The sequence below is a fragment of the Sus scrofa genome, chromosome 14, assembly GCF_000003025.6.
Source record: "Sus scrofa isolate TJ Tabasco breed Duroc chromosome 14, Sscrofa11.1, whole genome shotgun sequence".
Classification (NCBI taxonomy): Eukaryota; Metazoa; Chordata; class Mammalia; order Artiodactyla; family Suidae; genus Sus; species Sus scrofa.
This window is the reverse complement of record NC_010456.5, coordinates 87,644,686-87,660,910: the sequence shown is the minus strand read 5'-3', so window position 1 is coordinate 87,660,910 and position 16,225 is coordinate 87,644,686. Positions and strand designations below refer to the sequence as shown.

The window sequence follows — 16,225 nt, the reverse complement described above, 5'->3', positions numbered from 1 at the left end:
TGCAGCCTCCCAGCGGGTCCACCGTGACTCACACGGCTAATATAACCCCTAGGGAGGGGTGTCCAGCACTCGGCAGCCCCCAGAGGGCAGGAGAGGGGCCTGGCTGGGTTAGGGATAAAGCTCTCGCCTCCCTGCCCTCTTCCTCTTGCTTCCTCCGCCCTCTGGAGAGCCCAGACTCTACCCAGCTGTACCTAGCCCCTTGCCTAGAAGACCATGGATGAGCTTCCCAGGCCAGGGGCTTTGTGACCCAGGGCTTTGCTGCCCTGTGTTCCCTGGTGAGGACCCTGAAGTTGTCCCTTATCCAGGGTGGAGCCCTGGTGGTGGCTAGGACCAAGCTGAGCCTCTAGCTTGTGTGGACAGAGCTTCAGCTTCAGGCAAGGCCATGCCAGCTCTGAGGCCCTCACACCCTTATCCCCTCAGATCCCAAGAGGTTGCCACTTATCCTCTAGGAACCAGGGTCCAGAGAGATTAAGTGACTTCCTCAAGGTCACACAGGTAGTAGACCCAGGCCATGCTGGAGCCTGAGCTCATTGCTATGGGAACTTGTGCCAGATAACAGGCTCCCAGTGGCTACAGGCACCCTGTGATGCCTAAACTTGGCAGCGGGGGGCCCTGCCTGTATCCTCAGCAAAGGGTCTGAAAGCAGGTCTGGGGGAGGCCCACACCCCCAGACCCTCTGGGGCCCAGCAGTTATTCCTGGCTCTCCTGTCTCATCTGTGCTCTGGAAAACTTGACAGCAGTATGGAAAGCTCCAGCTGCCAGTGTTGCACGCCAGGCCCTGGTGCCCTTTGCGCCAGAATGGCAGGGGGCAGGGAGGAGGGGAGGAGAGGCCATTTGCTCAGCTGCTGGGACAAGGGGCCAGAAGGGGCAGGGAGGGGAAAGTGTGTGTGGTGTGTTCAGCCCATAACCCAGAGACAGTGTGATGGGCCCCTTGGGATTCCTGCCAGTGTGGTCTTTGGGCAAAGATACGACCAGAAGCCCTTCCTCAGAAGAGACCTCAGACTGCATGTGGTCTGGAGGTAGATCAAGGCCCTCCCTGGTTCCCTGCTGGGGAAACTGAGGCTCAGGGAAGACTGCTGGGCCGGCTATTCTCTGCCCTGCTGGAGGGCTCTGGCCTGAGCTGGCTCCTGAGGACTCAGTGCAGGCCTGGGTGTGAGCAATCTCCCAGCTGCCAGTAGCCCACCTCATGCTCTGGGCCTAGGACATACAACATGCATGGCAAGAAAGTATCCCCACATCACAGGGGTTTTTGGTTATGTGCCCAAGGTCACAGAAATATCAAGTGACAATAGCCAGAGAAGGACCTGTGTTCTTTTCTGCACTTCACCACCTCCCCTGCCCTTTGTTATGTAGCTGTCCTTCCTGCCCAGGAGGCCAAGAGTTCATGGCCAGCACCCCAACCTCCCCCATTCTATCCTCTGCCCCTTTATCCCCATCCCATCCATCCCTTTATCCCCTTTCCTCCTCCTGGGACACACCTGTACTCCAGATAGGAGAGGACCCAGTAGCAGGGCGTGGCCAGTGTGGGGAAAGGGAGGAGATGATCCTGCACAGGGAAGGGGCGCCCCGGGGCTAGGCTGTACCTGGAGCTGCAGGCTCTTTCTCTGGACCCAGGCACCCTCCTGATGTCTGATGTCGCCTCTGGGGAAAGGGAGGGGTAGCGGGAAGGATGCTCTTAAAGGGGAAGGCCAGCCTCCCTCTAGCTGCCTCCCCTGGGAGACCTGAAGCCAGCCAGAAAGCAGCTGGTACACGCTGGCCAGACGGGCGTGAGCTGCTGCCCAATAGCAGGAGCTCATTGAGGAGCAGGGATGGGGGCAAGCCTGGTCTTTGTCCCTCCTTCACTCTGCTCCTTGCAATTTGAGATGAGGGTTTTAGGCATGAAAGGCATAAGGTGGGGGACAGAGAGAGACCAGGAAGAGAGGCTGCTGCAGGCATCAGAGGCCCATCCCTGGGTCTCCCTCCTATCATGGCACCAATAGGTAGAGATCATGCTTACTGGAGACCTTCTCTGCTTTTCATTTTCCTTTTTTGCTTTTTATTTTTCTATACCCTGCCAAAGCCACAGAGACCTGGGATGAACTTAGACCACTGATTTGGATCAAATCACAGGTGTAGTGTGTGCACTCACGTGCTTGGTGTGCATGCGAGAATGTACACACGGGACAGTGTGTCCGAAAAAGCGCATGTGCACGAGAGTGTGGGCCACGGTGGAAACAGTACCATGGGGGAAGCCAAAGGTGAGTAACAGTTTCCAGTACATGAAGGTCTGTGTTTGGCTTTGATTGCCAGCTGTGGGAGACATGTTGCTATCTTCCCTGTACCAGTGAGATGCCTAGCCCAGGGGCAGAGGCAGCTCATCAACAGCTGGTGTGTCCCTCAGAGCCATCGCCATTGTCATTGCTTGGACAATCACAGCACTCAGAATTTGAGGAGAGGCGGATGACTCCGGGCAGTGGGAGGGCCTGAGCATCCACTCTTCAGGCTGAGCCTAGGGAGCAGGCTGTTGAGCTGAGAAGTAAGTGCAGATCACTTTGCAGAGCAGTTTTGTTGTACGGGGCCGTGAATCCAGCACACATGGGTGACAGGGCCATTTCCAAAGCTCACAGGTCCACAGGGTAATCCTTGGTCTATGCGTGCGAGGGGGATGTGAAGGGGCTGGATGTGTCCCAGAAGACAGGCAGAGCCAATGGGCACCCTACATCCTGGGGTCCAGGCTGGGAAGCAGCCCCTTGGTCTGAAAGCAAATAGCAGACATCATTTGGCCCAAGGAGTGTCCTTTTGGAAGTAGTCTCCCGGAAACTCCCCATGTTTAGGGGCACAGCATCGTGAAAGCAGGTTACGTGGAAGGGCCAGGTTTTGTCCTGGCTGGAGGATGGGCCTTCTCCAGGCAATGCGGCTGGACCAATGACACTGCAATGTCTAAGGGTGCCTACAGGACATCCCTCTGGGGTGTCCCCAGGCTCTTGGACTCCTGGGATCCAGACTAAGCTCTCCTCATCCCCACCATCCAAATCTCCACTTCCCTGCTCTCCTCTTCCACATGCCCCGCATCCTTCTCTCCCTGCTGTCTTTAATGCCTCATTCTTTGCCTGTCCTACTGACTTCTCATCTCTACCAGCTCCTTCCACCCAACCTGTCCTTCCCCAGCCACCACAGAGGCTGCGCCACTCTGCCAAGCTGACCAAGCCCACCTCAGTGCCCGCTAAGTCCTCTGTCCCCCACGTCATGCATAGGGACATCTTAGGCCAACACTTGATGGGTATCCCCATGGCTCCCACCACCTCCTGCCCCTCTTCCTTTTATATCCCCATCACCAGCTCCCAGGGTCCTTGGCTACTCCTGGGGTCACGGAGAGACATTCTGCTCCAGGACATGGCGAGCTCACCTGTGCCTGCTGGGTTTGTACAGGTTGTTTCCTCAGCCTGGACCACTTAATACCTGCTCCCTGGCCGCACCCTGCCTTGCAATCCCTGCTTTACCTTCCCCTTCCTGGGAGCCCTCAGTGACGTGCCTCTGTTTTCAGCACCCTGTGTGCTGATACCTTGTTGGCAGTGCTTATCACATGTGTTAGGTGACTGCTGATATGCTGTCCCTCTCTGCCCAATGCCCCAGCCTGGTATTCCCTCCAGGAGAGGCAGAGTGCCTTTTTTCATTGCCCTGCAACCTGGGGGATGCTGCCCATCTCTGCCCTGGCCTCTGGGTCGTGCACAGTACCCTGGCTCAGGGCTGGGGAGTGAGTTCTCTCTGGGGCTGGACATCTGGGGAGTGGGCTCCCTGGGATGAGAATGCTAGAAGAGGCAGGGGCTCCACGACTGTAGGGAACAGCCCAGGGCTCCCCCTCTCTGGGACAGGCAGGGGAGAAGACTTGGGGAAGAAAAGGCAGGAAAGTACCTCTGGTCTTGGGCTTGGTGGAGAAGCCCAAGAGAGCCCGGGAGTTGGGGTGTTGTGTGGGTGTGAATGGTACAAGGTGGGGAGCTGTCAGCTGAGGGGGAAGGGCAGCCTTGGGGCCTGTGCATAGGGCATTTCCAGCATTCCAGAATATGGCCTTCACTAATCGCCGTCCACATTCCATTCCATAGGCACTTGGGCTGACAGCTGGCCTTCTTTTAATAGCCACAAGTATTCTGGGTGACATCCTAATCTCAGGGCATTCAGAGCGAGCACATACACTGCTTGGGGCACTGCCACCACCCCCATCACCCCAGGTACATCCAGCTTCCAACCGCAGAGAGGTCTATACCACCCACACTTGGTCATATGAAGCTTAGAGCAGACATATTGGGGCGCGCTCAGTCCCATGCCCTGTGGCATCACAGGGACAGAAAACATGAGCTGAGTACTTGGTCACACACACTTACACACATGCCATACATTTGTCATAACACAGTATAGCCACCATCACCTGCAATGTACATGCACAGTCAAGGTCACACAATCACATACACTCTCAGGTGCAGTCACACTCAGGCCTGCTTAGAACATCATGGAGTAACAGAGACGACCCCCCCCCCCGGGGACAAGGGAAAGCTGGAAGGTGCAGGAAGGGGGTGATTCCCAGAGGGCACTGGGCCTGTCCCCCTTTTCTGAACACTCCCTGGGTTACTTGCTCCTTGTCCCCACCCCTTTAAAGACTGGCAGGTGAGGAGCCCAGTTACCTTCCCGGGAGCCTCTGCTTCCCATCCCAGGCGCCCCAGAGAGGTCTTGGCTTCCATGTCCTCCAGGCCCTGACCACAGGGGGACCATCTACTCACTTGCTGGGCAGCCCCCCAAGCAGCTGTTGCCTCCGTGTCTGTCCAGCCCTGGGGAGATGGGAGAGTCACTGTGAAGGGAGGGGGACATTCTGTAGTCCTGCTTCTGTCCCCTCCTATCCAGGCCTTTCCCCTTTCCTAAACTTCACTGGGAGAGGTCCATGATACTGTTTGCAGGGTTGCTGGTCACCAAACTTACAAACTGTGAGTGCATGTGCTAGGGTGTGTTTGCGTGTGTTGGGGCAGGGTGCTTGTGTGCTTTCTTAAGCATGTGGGATGGGTACGTCTGCATGAAAGTCTAGGCCTCCCTTAATGGTGAGGATTCACTCCTTGATGTTTTTCACCACAGTGGTTCAGGGATGGATCCTCTGATAGCTTCTCCTTCAGCTCCTCAACTGAGACCCCCAAGGATGGGGGCAGTGGGAAGAGGTCAGTGGAAGCTCTTGCTGAGGCCCACAGTGGGCCCTGTAGTAGGTACAATGATGAAGGAGGTGGAGACAGGAGCCATAGCACAGGGAATTCTCCTGGGTACCTCAGGGGGCATCATAGCCCTGGGCCCCAGGTAGGACCTTGCAGGCTCGTAGCTCCCATGGCTGACCAAACTGTGGGGTCAGCACCCATCCATGGGCACCCTATCTAGTCTTGGATGTAGAGATTTTTTTTTCCCTTTTAGAGGAGGACACAGAGGCTCAGAGAGGCTGAGTGACCTGCCCAAGCTCACACAGTAAGGACATGAACTTGGGCTTGAACACAGGTCCCCCAACTCCAGGCCAACGCTCTTTCCACTGTATCCTGTGAGTTCCTCAAGGCCCCCAGGAGGAGGGGACTTAATGCCAAGGACAAAGGGCCCTGAGCCAGGTCCTGTCTCTCTAGAGGCCCATCTAGAGCCAGAATTGCTAGCCTTTTCAATCAGATGTTCTAAGACCCTGGGATAGTGCCAGCATGGAAAGAGGTAGCCTGGAGTTACAAGACCCATGTTCAGTCCTGGCCCTGCTGCTGGGTGACCTTGGGCCAACATTCCTCTCTGCCCCCAATACCCCTGCCTGTCAGATAGGATGATGTGTGGGAAGGCTATGGGAAAAGTGGTGAGGGGCTCTTCTTGCCAGGGTCCCAGGTTCCTAAGGGTCCCTGAGTCTCAGAGGAAGCCCCACCCAGAGGCCTGAGGCTGGCTTGGTTGAAGAAAGGATGGCGAGGTGCCAGCCAGTGAGGGCTTGGACTCCTTACCACCTCACTCTCAGAGCCCAGGGACGCCTGGCGCCTCCGTCCGGAGATCCAGCTGAGGTCTGAGGCCTGGCTGCTCAGTGTGGAGCGGTGGGTGGAGCGGTAACTGGTGTACAAGCCAGTGCGCTGGCCTGACACACCCAGCAGCACTCCCAGGCAGGGCAGGTGCTGGGCAATGGCCATTCTGTAGAGACAGCACATTGGGTTGAGGGATGGACAGACAGACTCAAGATGAAAGGTAGGTGAACAGACTGATACCAGGCTAATGGGAGTGGACAAAGAGCCACTGGGGAATTGGGGGTATTCAGACACGGGTGATGAGGATGGACAGATAGACACTGGGTTCATGGGCATGGAGTGAGAGCCTTAGGGTGGCGGGTTAAGCTAGATGCTGGGCTTCAGCCCTCAAGCAGCTGGCCCAAGTCACATCTCTGCAAATGGGGACCAGGAATGCTCCTGAGCCGCCTCTGAGCTGGATGGGCTAAAGCTGCCGCTGGCCTCAACAGGGTGGTAAGTTACTGACACCACCAGGCAAAAGGAAGCACTGAAGGCCCCCTCGTGGAAGAGGCCAGCCATGCTGGGATTCTATTAGCAGAGAGAGAGCTCTGCACCAGAACCCCGGAGGCCTCTGTCAGGCCCCCTGAAGTAAAGCAAAGCTCTCCCCGCTGTGATCTCTTCAGGCTGTCACTGTCTGGGGGCCTCTCTTGGGAGTAGACAGCACTGCTGATCAGCCATCCTGGCTGCCTTTTGGCCTTAGCTCTGAAAATCCTCCAGTTAGGACTGGAAATGCTCAGGGGCTCTGATATCCCTCCAAGCTGAGGCCCCTAGGAGCTGGAGCAGTAGAGAGGGTCACACCAGTTCCTGACCCCACCCAGTGTCACTAGCTACTCTCAGCTGCCAGAGTTCCCCACCCAATGCATACATAAGAGACAGGAAAGATGGCTAGCCTCTGCCCCCATTTATAAGCCCAGGCCCTCTCTGCCCACAAGCGTGGACCTGGGGATCTGGGGCTGGGTCCTGGAGAAGGGCCACACCTGTACTTGGGATGGGTGATGGCATAAATGATGGGGTTGTAGATGGCAGAGGCCTTGGCGATGACAGCTGGCACTGAGTTCACGTAGGGCGTCAGGACATGTCCATACCTAGAACAGAGAAGCTGAGGTCCCCCTGCCCCTACCAGAGACTCCACAGCCCATTTGACCTCTCAGGAACCTTCTTCCTCTAGGCCAACCAAGCCTGTCAGTGCACAGCCCAGCCTGGTCCAAACCAGCACGACCAAGTCATCCCCAGGGGAGGGACTGCAATGCCAGGAAAAATTCTCATCTGCGATGAGCGGGTACCCAGAGAGCAGTTGAGGGAGGGGCACTGAGAAAATGTCCTGGGTTGCAGGGTTTCACCAGGTCCCACTGTCCCTTGGAGCCTGTGCTGCTGGCAATAAACCTTCCCCACCCCCGATGACTCTGGCCCTCTGCCCAGTTCTTCCCATGCCCACCAGACCCTGATGCCTGCTGCCCCCCTGGCTCTCTGAGAGCAACATCACAGGAGGGCCCAAGAGAGAACCAGGCTGTTCCTGTGCAGGAGGAAAGTCTCATAGCCACTAACCTGCAAAGACTCATAGTCACTGTCTCAAAGTGTAAAGACTCATAGTTCTCACTGTTTCAAGTGCCGACATCCATGCTGCTACAGATGTCAAGGTCCCCAGACTCTAGTGGCAAAGAACTAGAGGGTGGGAGATGAGTAGCTCCCCTGGCTGTGTGCCTACCGCCCAGGGGAAGAGAAACCAAACCTCCGGGAGAGCTGCTTACTCCCAAAGGGTCTGGCAGGACCTGGTAGTCCTTGTAGGCCCTCAAGCCAAATTCAGTGTGGCCCAGAACTCCCCCAGCATGTTTCCTAGTGCCTCCATGAAGCATCTCACAGCAGCGGGGAGAATAAGGCTGTGGGGCTGAACCTAGGGTAGAAGATAGCTGACCCAGGGTCCCCTTACCCCTCTCCCGCCCTTTCAGTCCCTGCCCAGCCCCTTAGTCACTGCTCACCCAGCAAAGCCCATTAAAGCCACAGTGGAGTAGGGAGCCCAGGAGAGCACAAAGAGAAGGATGACCAGAAGCTCGATCTTGGCCATTTTCCACTCGTTCTGCAGCCGCTGCCGTTGCCGGGGGCACTTGCCGCGACGCTCGCAGGCCCCAAAAGTCTGGAGAGCTCTAGGAAGCATACAGAGTCTGGGTCTGGCCCCACTCAGGTAGCAGTGAGTGCCTGGGTCACGGCTAACTTCAGGGAGCTTTCAGGGCTACCTGCATCCCTTCCAGTGCAGGTAGCCCTAACTCCCAGAAAGTTCTCCATTATATCCAGCCTAAGCTGTCTCCTTGTGGTTCTACCTGTGGTGTCTTCTCTGCTCCAGACCCCTTGACTGAGACTGAAGGCTCCCTCTTCAGACAACCCTGTTTCCTGAGGGTTTTCTAAGCACCCAGGTTGTACTGTTCTGTAGGTCCCCCTCCCCATAAACACATGTGCTCAGCTAGTCTTTGCCCATCTGGGGCTGTTAGCACCCTGGGGGCCACAGGCAGCCTTGGCAAAGAGGAATAGCCCCCCTCCCATCTACCCCCTCCTTCATGCCCAACTCTTACTGGCCTGTCTCCCGGATGGCCTTGAAGATGAAGATATAGCTGTAGATGATGACAAGCAGGGGAAGGAGGAACACAAAGCAGAAAAGCAGCATGGTGTAGGCACGGACCTTCGGTGTGAAGCTCACGTAGTCCCAGGAGCAAGAGGTCAGCAGCCCCTCGGGCACATAGGCACCTGGGAAGCAAGGGCAGGTGCTCAGCCTTCAGGGCAGCATTGACTCAGGCCCCTCCTCCAGCAGGGCTTTGGGTGTGGGGTCTGAGATTCTCAAACATTGGCCCCAGGCCCAGGCCTGCCCTGTAAAGTGGAGAAGCTGGGGCATGTGGAGGGGAGCTTCCCAAACTGGTTCTAGCAGGAAACAGCTGGGAAGTCCTCTGCTACCCAATCTTGCCAGTTTGGAAGAGACCTCACTATGGCCCCAGGATCTTACTCCCCCAAACTTCAGCCAGCTTCCTGGTCCTGCCCCCAAGAAGAATGGGTACCTTGCTGCTAACCCTCCTACCCTGCTGAGGCCTCACACCCCAACCCCTGCCTGTCTGACTCAATGCAATCTCAGCATCAGATGCACCTGTCTCTTTCCGCCAGGCAGGAATCATGTGGCCTTCCCCTCTGTATTTGGAATAGGAGCCCAGGTTATTCTCTGATGGTTGATGGTACAGCCTCAGTTTGGAATGCCCATTTGCTTTGAGGCTTAAGCAGTCTCTTGGCGCCTCCTGCCAGCTGGTCGATCAAAGCCCACCTATCTGCCACTTGAACGTATCCCAGCCTATTTCCCACCGGATTCCCCAAGCCCACTTACTCCAGCCAAAGAAGGGCGGTAGACTCCAAGCGAGGGCATAGAGCCAGACGCCAAGCAGAACAAGCGCCGCCCGCCTCTTGGACACCATCCCAACAGTGGCCAGTGGGTGCGTGATCACCAGGTAGCGGTCCAGGGCGATGGCCGTCAGGGTAATCATGGAGGTGATGCCAAAACAGCTCCACAGAAGGCATAGAATTCACAGCCTGTGGGCACAGCTCCCTGACCTCAGTCCTTGGCAGTGAGCCCATCAGATACCCCAGGAGATGGAGGGTCTGGGGATTGCGGACTCAGCTCCTGCCCTACCTTTAAGAAAAGCAGGCCTACGCTCCACCCCACCCTGCCTACTTCCCACATATAATCAAGGCTGGTGGAAGCCTCTTGCTAACTCATGGGACTAAAGGTGGCTACCCACTCTTGGTCTAGGAGAAGCACATCACCTTCTCATCCGGGCAACCCTCCACTGGGGATATCTCCTGCCCACTCCTCCTCCTCCCCCCAAGCAAAAGGGAGTCCCAGGTGTCTACCTGCCTCTCCAAAGAGCCACTGCTTATAAAGGCTGCTGGCGAAGAAGACAGGGGCTTGGGTGAAGGACATGAGGAAGTCGCTGACCGCGAGGTTGATAATGAACATGTTGGCAGGTGTCCTGAGGCCTCTGCTCCTGTGAGGGGCCAGAAGCTGTCAGGCGGTTCTTCGGTTGGGGAGTCTCTCTCAAATAGAGAGGCACGCATGCGCGTGTGCACATAGATGTACGCATGCGTGGCCGTGCTCCTGCGGGTACCTGCGCACAGGCACGAGCTGCTGGACCGTAGACCCATTCCGCTACCCAGTTAAGTACAACCCAAACAGCTCTGGAGCCTGGCGATGAGAGATGAGACTCCTCAGGGTAGCAACTCTCGCCTCTCGTGTCCCTCTTCTCCCAGTGTCTCTGCAGTCCTCACCGCCTCCCCCCCCCCCCCCGGGCGTGTATAGAAATCTGGAGAGAAACTGATGATGATGCCCCCAGGGCCAGCTACTTTTACAAACCTCATTTCAGTTTACCTCCACCCCACCCCCCATTTTCCAGATAAGAATACTGAGGCTCCCACCCGAGAAGTGGCTTGCTCCAGATCTCAAGACTCAGTAAGGAGCCAAGATTCACTCATTTGCTGGGCTCTGCACATACAAAAATTTACTTAATCACCACATTGATTCCATGAAGTAAATCACAACTCCATTTTGTAGACAAGAAAGTAGACTAAAAGAGGATAACTTGCCTAAAGTCATTTCAGCTAATAGGTGATAGAGCCTGTCTAAGCCATTCAGTCTGCAAATAGGGAAGGTAGGGACAAAAGCCAGGGGGTAGTGGCCAGGGCTGATTGCTGAAGGGCTTGAAGACTCAGGACCCTGGTACCAGGGCTGCTCTTTGAGGCAGAGGAAGGATGCCCACTGGGGCAGGTGATAGCGGGGGTGAGCTGAGAGCAGAGCAGAATAGGTAGAGATGTGTGTGTTGTAGGGACACCTGTCCTACTCAGAGGGTGTGCCTGGGGCCCAGTTGATTGTGCCACTCAAGCTTCCCGGAGCTACTTTTTGGCCCCATCCCTGAGTTTGAAGATGGAGGCCTGAGCCTGAGAGAGTTGGCTCCAACCTCCCCTCCAAGGCTTAACGTTCCCTGGCAGAGCTGGCACCAAAATTCCTGCCCTGCATTCTGCCCTATCTCTGCATGGCTGGCTGCTCTCAGTGCATGCCCAGGCCTCCCACCCTGTCAACCAGGCACCTGCAGAAGGTATAGATGACCGTCAGATTTCCCAGCATCCCTGTCAGCCCCACCAGCAGGATCACTGTGCCCAGAGTGTAGTGGGCATGATCTGGAACATCAACCGTGGGGAAGGGGACCCAGGCAGCAGCCCGAACCCTGGCTGCCTGTGAAGAGACAGAGAAACAAGGGCATCACGTGATCGTGTCACTTTCAAATAGTCTTGAGAAGGAAGGGTTAGGTTTTCCAGTGGCACAGGCTCAGGGTGGCAAAGACACTTGCCCATACAACTGGCAAGTGACGGAGTTGGAATGGAAACACAGGTCTCCCTAAAGTTGAGCCCAAGCTCCTATACCATGGCACAGAGGCACGAGGTTCCTGGGAGTGCACTCAGATCACCTGTTGGAGGCTGATAGTACAGACAGACACATATTTGATAAGCAGGGGCATGGCTGGAGTATCTCTGTTTTTCCTTGGGGAGAGGCAGAGCTGTGTCCTGGGTGGGTTTCTCTCTGCTATGTGGGCCACATCTGCAGTGTCTGAGATAGTCAGCAGTGGTGTTATAGTCCCCTTGAACTCTGGGGAGGTGGAGCAGAGTGGAGCCCCTCTCCTCAGGAGTCCCTACCCTCCTGAGCCTCAAAGGAGGTTGTATTCTCCCACTGTATGACTGGCTAGGGCTGATCTTGACACCTGGCATGAGAGTGAAAGAAAGAATTGTCTTTTAAAAGGAAAACTCAGGGAGTTCCTGTCATGGCACAGTGATTAACGACTAGGAACCATGAGGTTGCGGGTTCAATGCCTGGCCTTGCTCAGTGGGTTAAGGATCCGGCGTTGCCATGAGCTGTGGTGTAGGTCACAGACGCAGCTCGGATTCCATGTTGCTGTGGCTGTGGTGTAGGCAGGCATCTACAGCTCCGATTAGACCCCTAGCCTGGGAACCTCCATATGCCGTGGGAAGCGGCCCTAGAAAAGACAAAAAGACGAAAAAATTTAAAAAATAAAAAAATAAGATAAAAGGAAAACTCAGGCCTCCCAAGTCACTGCAAGGAGGTCATGATCCTATGAGGCCAATACAAAGGCTTTAAAGACCCCTCTCCCGTCCCAGTTGCTCTCCAGGGAAAGAAGTGATTTAGTTTTTGTCTTTCCCTGGCTCCTATAGCTACTAGAAACTTCCCATCCTGTCTACAACCTAGGCCAGCACCCCATAGTCCTGAGGGTACCCTCATCCCTCCCAGTTAATGATGGAGTTCTTGGGATATACCCCAGGGCCCTGGCTTAGATGATAGAGGCAGCAGAAAGTACCTAACACCTCACTCTGAGCTGAACAAATCCAGAGGCCCAGGGTATGCCTTCCTCTCTGGAAGGCTCTGAGCTGGGGGCAGGGTGTCCTACCACTCTCAGAAATAAGTGGATGCAGCTAAGGGCGGGCGTGGGCCATTCCAGCCCTTTGATCCACAGGGCTGGCCTGGCTCTTGCTCAAATGCTCTTCATGGGGAATAAAAACTTGCCACTCTCTCCTCTATTGGTTTCCTGGTGTAGGACAGTTCAGAGAAGTCCAGAAACATGTCCAAGTTCCCACAGCAGAGCTCTGGCCTTTTCTACCTCTCTGTCAAGGCACCAGGAAGGGCACCCGGATGGGGGAGGGAAGGCTCTGCATGCACACACCCACCCCAGGCTTACCGTGGGGCTGATGGGCAGAGGGTGGCCCAAGCTGGAGGTGCTGCTCTGGGAGCTGTCCCATCTGCTGGGGGAGGCTGGAGTGGCCATGCAGCTAGACTCCAGGGCTGGGTCTGGCGGGGCACTTGGCCGTGAAGGAGGGTTCATCCTGAGGTGGGATGGTCCTTTCTCAAGCCCACAGAGAATTTAAGGGCAGGAGCAGCTTTCCTCCATCCTCAGCATTCCTTCCTGGTCCACTGGATGCCTGCTCCTGTGTCTGGCGTGGACCCGGCCTGTTCTTAGGGCCGATGGCTTCTCTGTGTCCAGTGAAGCACAAAGTAGAGAGTGTCACAGTTATGGTGACTCAACAGTCAAAGGGGCTGTTCCCAGCTTTAAGTAGGAGAGCTGGGAGTGCACATGCCCAGTCACTCAGCACCTCCGGCTCCCTTAGGCACAGGTCCCTGATGATGGCGGCAGGCATGTGTGAATGTGTGTGTGTGTGTGTGTATGTGAGTGTGTGTGTGTGCGTGCCAGTGAATATGGGTGTGTGTGTGTATGTGTATATTTCGGGGAGCTTGCTGGGTTCGGGCTTCTGGACTTTGTCCTCCTGTCTGACCAGGCCCTCTTTCTTTCCCAAGCTCATGAAGGACAGCCTCTACTGCTCCCCGAGAGCCCCCAGGACTATCTGCAGAGCCCAGACCCAGCTTTTCCACGGAGCATCTTACCTTCATGTCTGCCCACATGACCCATCACACCTTCACAGCCCTCCTATATGAAATCGAGGCTGGTCACCCTGTGGCACAGATGGAAGACTCAGAGGATTCCCCAGCATGTAGGCCAGTCAGGGGGAGATCAGATCACAAGGCATTTTTTGTTTGTTTTTGATCATAAACTTTTCTTACTGAAATATAAAGATGAAAAAATACACACACAAAGCTGGTAAAGACCTGGGAGCTCACCCAGGCCTAGCCTGAGGTAAATATCAGAGGTAGAGGGGACTCCAGGCCACACCTACCTCTTGGAGGAGGCTGTAGGAGCAGAAATGAGAGCCCCAGAGCTGGAGAGGTGGAGGCTGTACACACCATTTCCAAGGGGGGCTGCTCAGCTTCCGGGAATGTCCTCTGCGGGTGTCATGTCCTGAGGCACAGCACTGAGATTTGAGGAGTGGAGTGGAGGGATATACCAGCGCCTCTTCCATGTCCCCGAGTCTTGATAAACAGTTCTCTTATAGCCGCAGATTCAGGCTGTGGGGGCTGGAGCACCCATACTCAGAGGGAGATGCTGTGCTTCCTGGTGGGCGCCAGCATGAGCCTCAGGTGCACATCCTTCTGAGGCCCCTCCTTTGCAGATCTCTGGCTCTCAAGGCTCATTGTGGGTAGTGGGTGAAGGGGTACCTGGGGAAGAAGCTCAGTGCAGGGACACATGCTCTAAGTCCTCCCTGTTTCCATCCTGACCAGGGCCCATGCCCTCTGAGGCCAGCCTGGCATCCTTCCTCTCCCAGTGCTGAGGATAGGGTCACCTCAGCGCTCAGTGACAGCTGCTGGTTCCTGGTGTTTCTGTGGCCCCAGACACCCCTGAGCTGATAGCAGGGCTGCCACACCCAGCTCCCCTCTCCACAGTCTCTCCCTTTCTGCTGCCCCTCTCCTTACAGCCCTTTCTTCATGCTGCAGCCCTAAAGGCATTTGGAAGCACAGATCCAGTCAGATAACCCCATGCTTAACCCTTTGATGGCTTCTGTTGCTCTTAAGCCATAAACAAAGCCTGGATGTGTCAATGGGTAAGGAAAATACAATGTCACCAAGTATAGAGAGATAAGAAGTAGGTTTTTTGGGGAAACTAAACTACCAGGGGTCAGCAGAAGAGGCATGCTATCCCTCGCTTAGTGTCTGTGTTGCCCTCATGGGCCAGGTTGCCCTCACAGGGCTCTGTGTTCCCCCAACAGAGACCTGCAACCCCTGCTACTCCCCCTTTCGAATGCATGCTCCACAGCAGCCCTATTTCAGGAATGAACAGCCAAGCTCAGGCGCCAGGCAGTCTGCATGCAGCTGCCAGCCAAGCAGGGAGGTGTCTGAGAGTGCCAGCTGCCAGCACCTGGAGACCTTACTGGAAGTCGGATTCAAGCAGTGTGGTCTAATTGCAGGGGCAGTCAAGTTCAGGTGCAGACCCTCCTGCTGGGTGAAAAGGAGCCAGCTTGGTGCTGGGGACCTGAGCTTCTGGGCCTACCTGGCGGGGAGTCATGCTCTGGCCAGACTGGCCACCTCTCAGACCACATACTGCACACCATCCCATGGTCACCTAGCCCCTGCTCATGCACTACTCTGGAACCTTCCTCCCGCCCCTTCTCTGGGTTGCAGCTCAAACACATCATTAAGGTGTCAAGGAAGCCAACCTGAGGACCAAACTGTTCACAGCCTCCTGCTTATCCCTTGGAGCACTTAACTGATGGTGTCATTTATAGTGATCTTCTGATTGCATCTGTCTCCCTCTCTGGACTGCAAGCAGGGATATTTTCCTCCCTGTTGTGACCTGTTGCCCAGCAGAGTGCCTGGCACATTGTTTTAATAAAATAAAAATCTCCCCAGTCCTTGCTTCTCAAAGTGTGGTCCGAGGACGCATCACATCAGTATCATCTGGAGCTTGTTAAATGTCCACACCTGCTGAATCAGGTGATCCACATGTTAAATGGGAAAGATGCTGACCTAGACTTTCCAGAGGGCTTAGGGACTGGCGACAGGTGCTGGGAGCCAATCTGAAGGGACACTGAAGCATCCAGAGATGACCAACAGCAGGACACACTAGAGCAACCTAGGCAGGAGGAAGGTGGGATTGCAGAGGCTGGGGCTGTCTGGCAGGGTACCACAGAGGAAGGGTGCTGGAGGTTGGATCAGGAGCCTTGGTGGGGACACAGCTACCAGAAGAGGTGCCACGGTGATCAGAACACAGACTGTGAATGCCCACCACTCTGCTCTCTGATCTCCCATCCTTTTCAGGTGCCCCACAGTGACAGAACCTACCTGGGAGTCAGAGGTAGGAGTCTTTGAGAGAAGTGGTTTCCTCCTTCAGAAAGCAGAGCAGAAAAGGATCATGGAGCACACACTTATCATCCCTCCTAGTCACCCCCACCTGCCATTGTAGCCAATAGATACTGCTGGGTCCCCTCCACCCCCTCTCCTGGCCAGGAGGTTAGTCCTCCTAGTCCACCCAGTTCAAGTGTTCTTGATTTTCTCGCCCCACCCCATGGAGAAATAGCTCATGCCCTGGGTGAGCAGTAGAGCCAGCTCTCTACCTGGCCAATTTCCATGGCTCCCATGGACCATCCCAGGCCACTCTTCTGCTTACCCATTACCCATTCCCCCAGCCCACTAGCCATGCCAGGGAGATCTGAATGTACTGAGTGTGCCTTGCAGTACTTGGAGCCCTTCCCCACAGCTCTGCACTGACTTGCTGCCTGCT

At 55.7% G+C, this 16,225-nt stretch overlaps 1 protein-coding gene across 1 annotated transcript; it reads right to left on the bottom strand.

Moving 5' to 3' along the window:
• OPN4 (opsin 4) lies at positions 91–15,348 on the bottom strand. The gene is given in 11 exon segments (XM_001925749.4): positions 91–2,734; positions 4,656–4,799; positions 5,973–6,153; positions 7,004–7,111; positions 8,003–8,167; positions 8,591–8,762; positions 9,385–9,558; positions 9,561–9,587; positions 9,909–10,042; positions 11,138–11,283; positions 12,797–15,348. Coding segments are annotated over 11 exon segments (1,434 nt in total). The 5' UTR covers positions 12,941–15,348; the 3' UTR covers positions 91–2,695.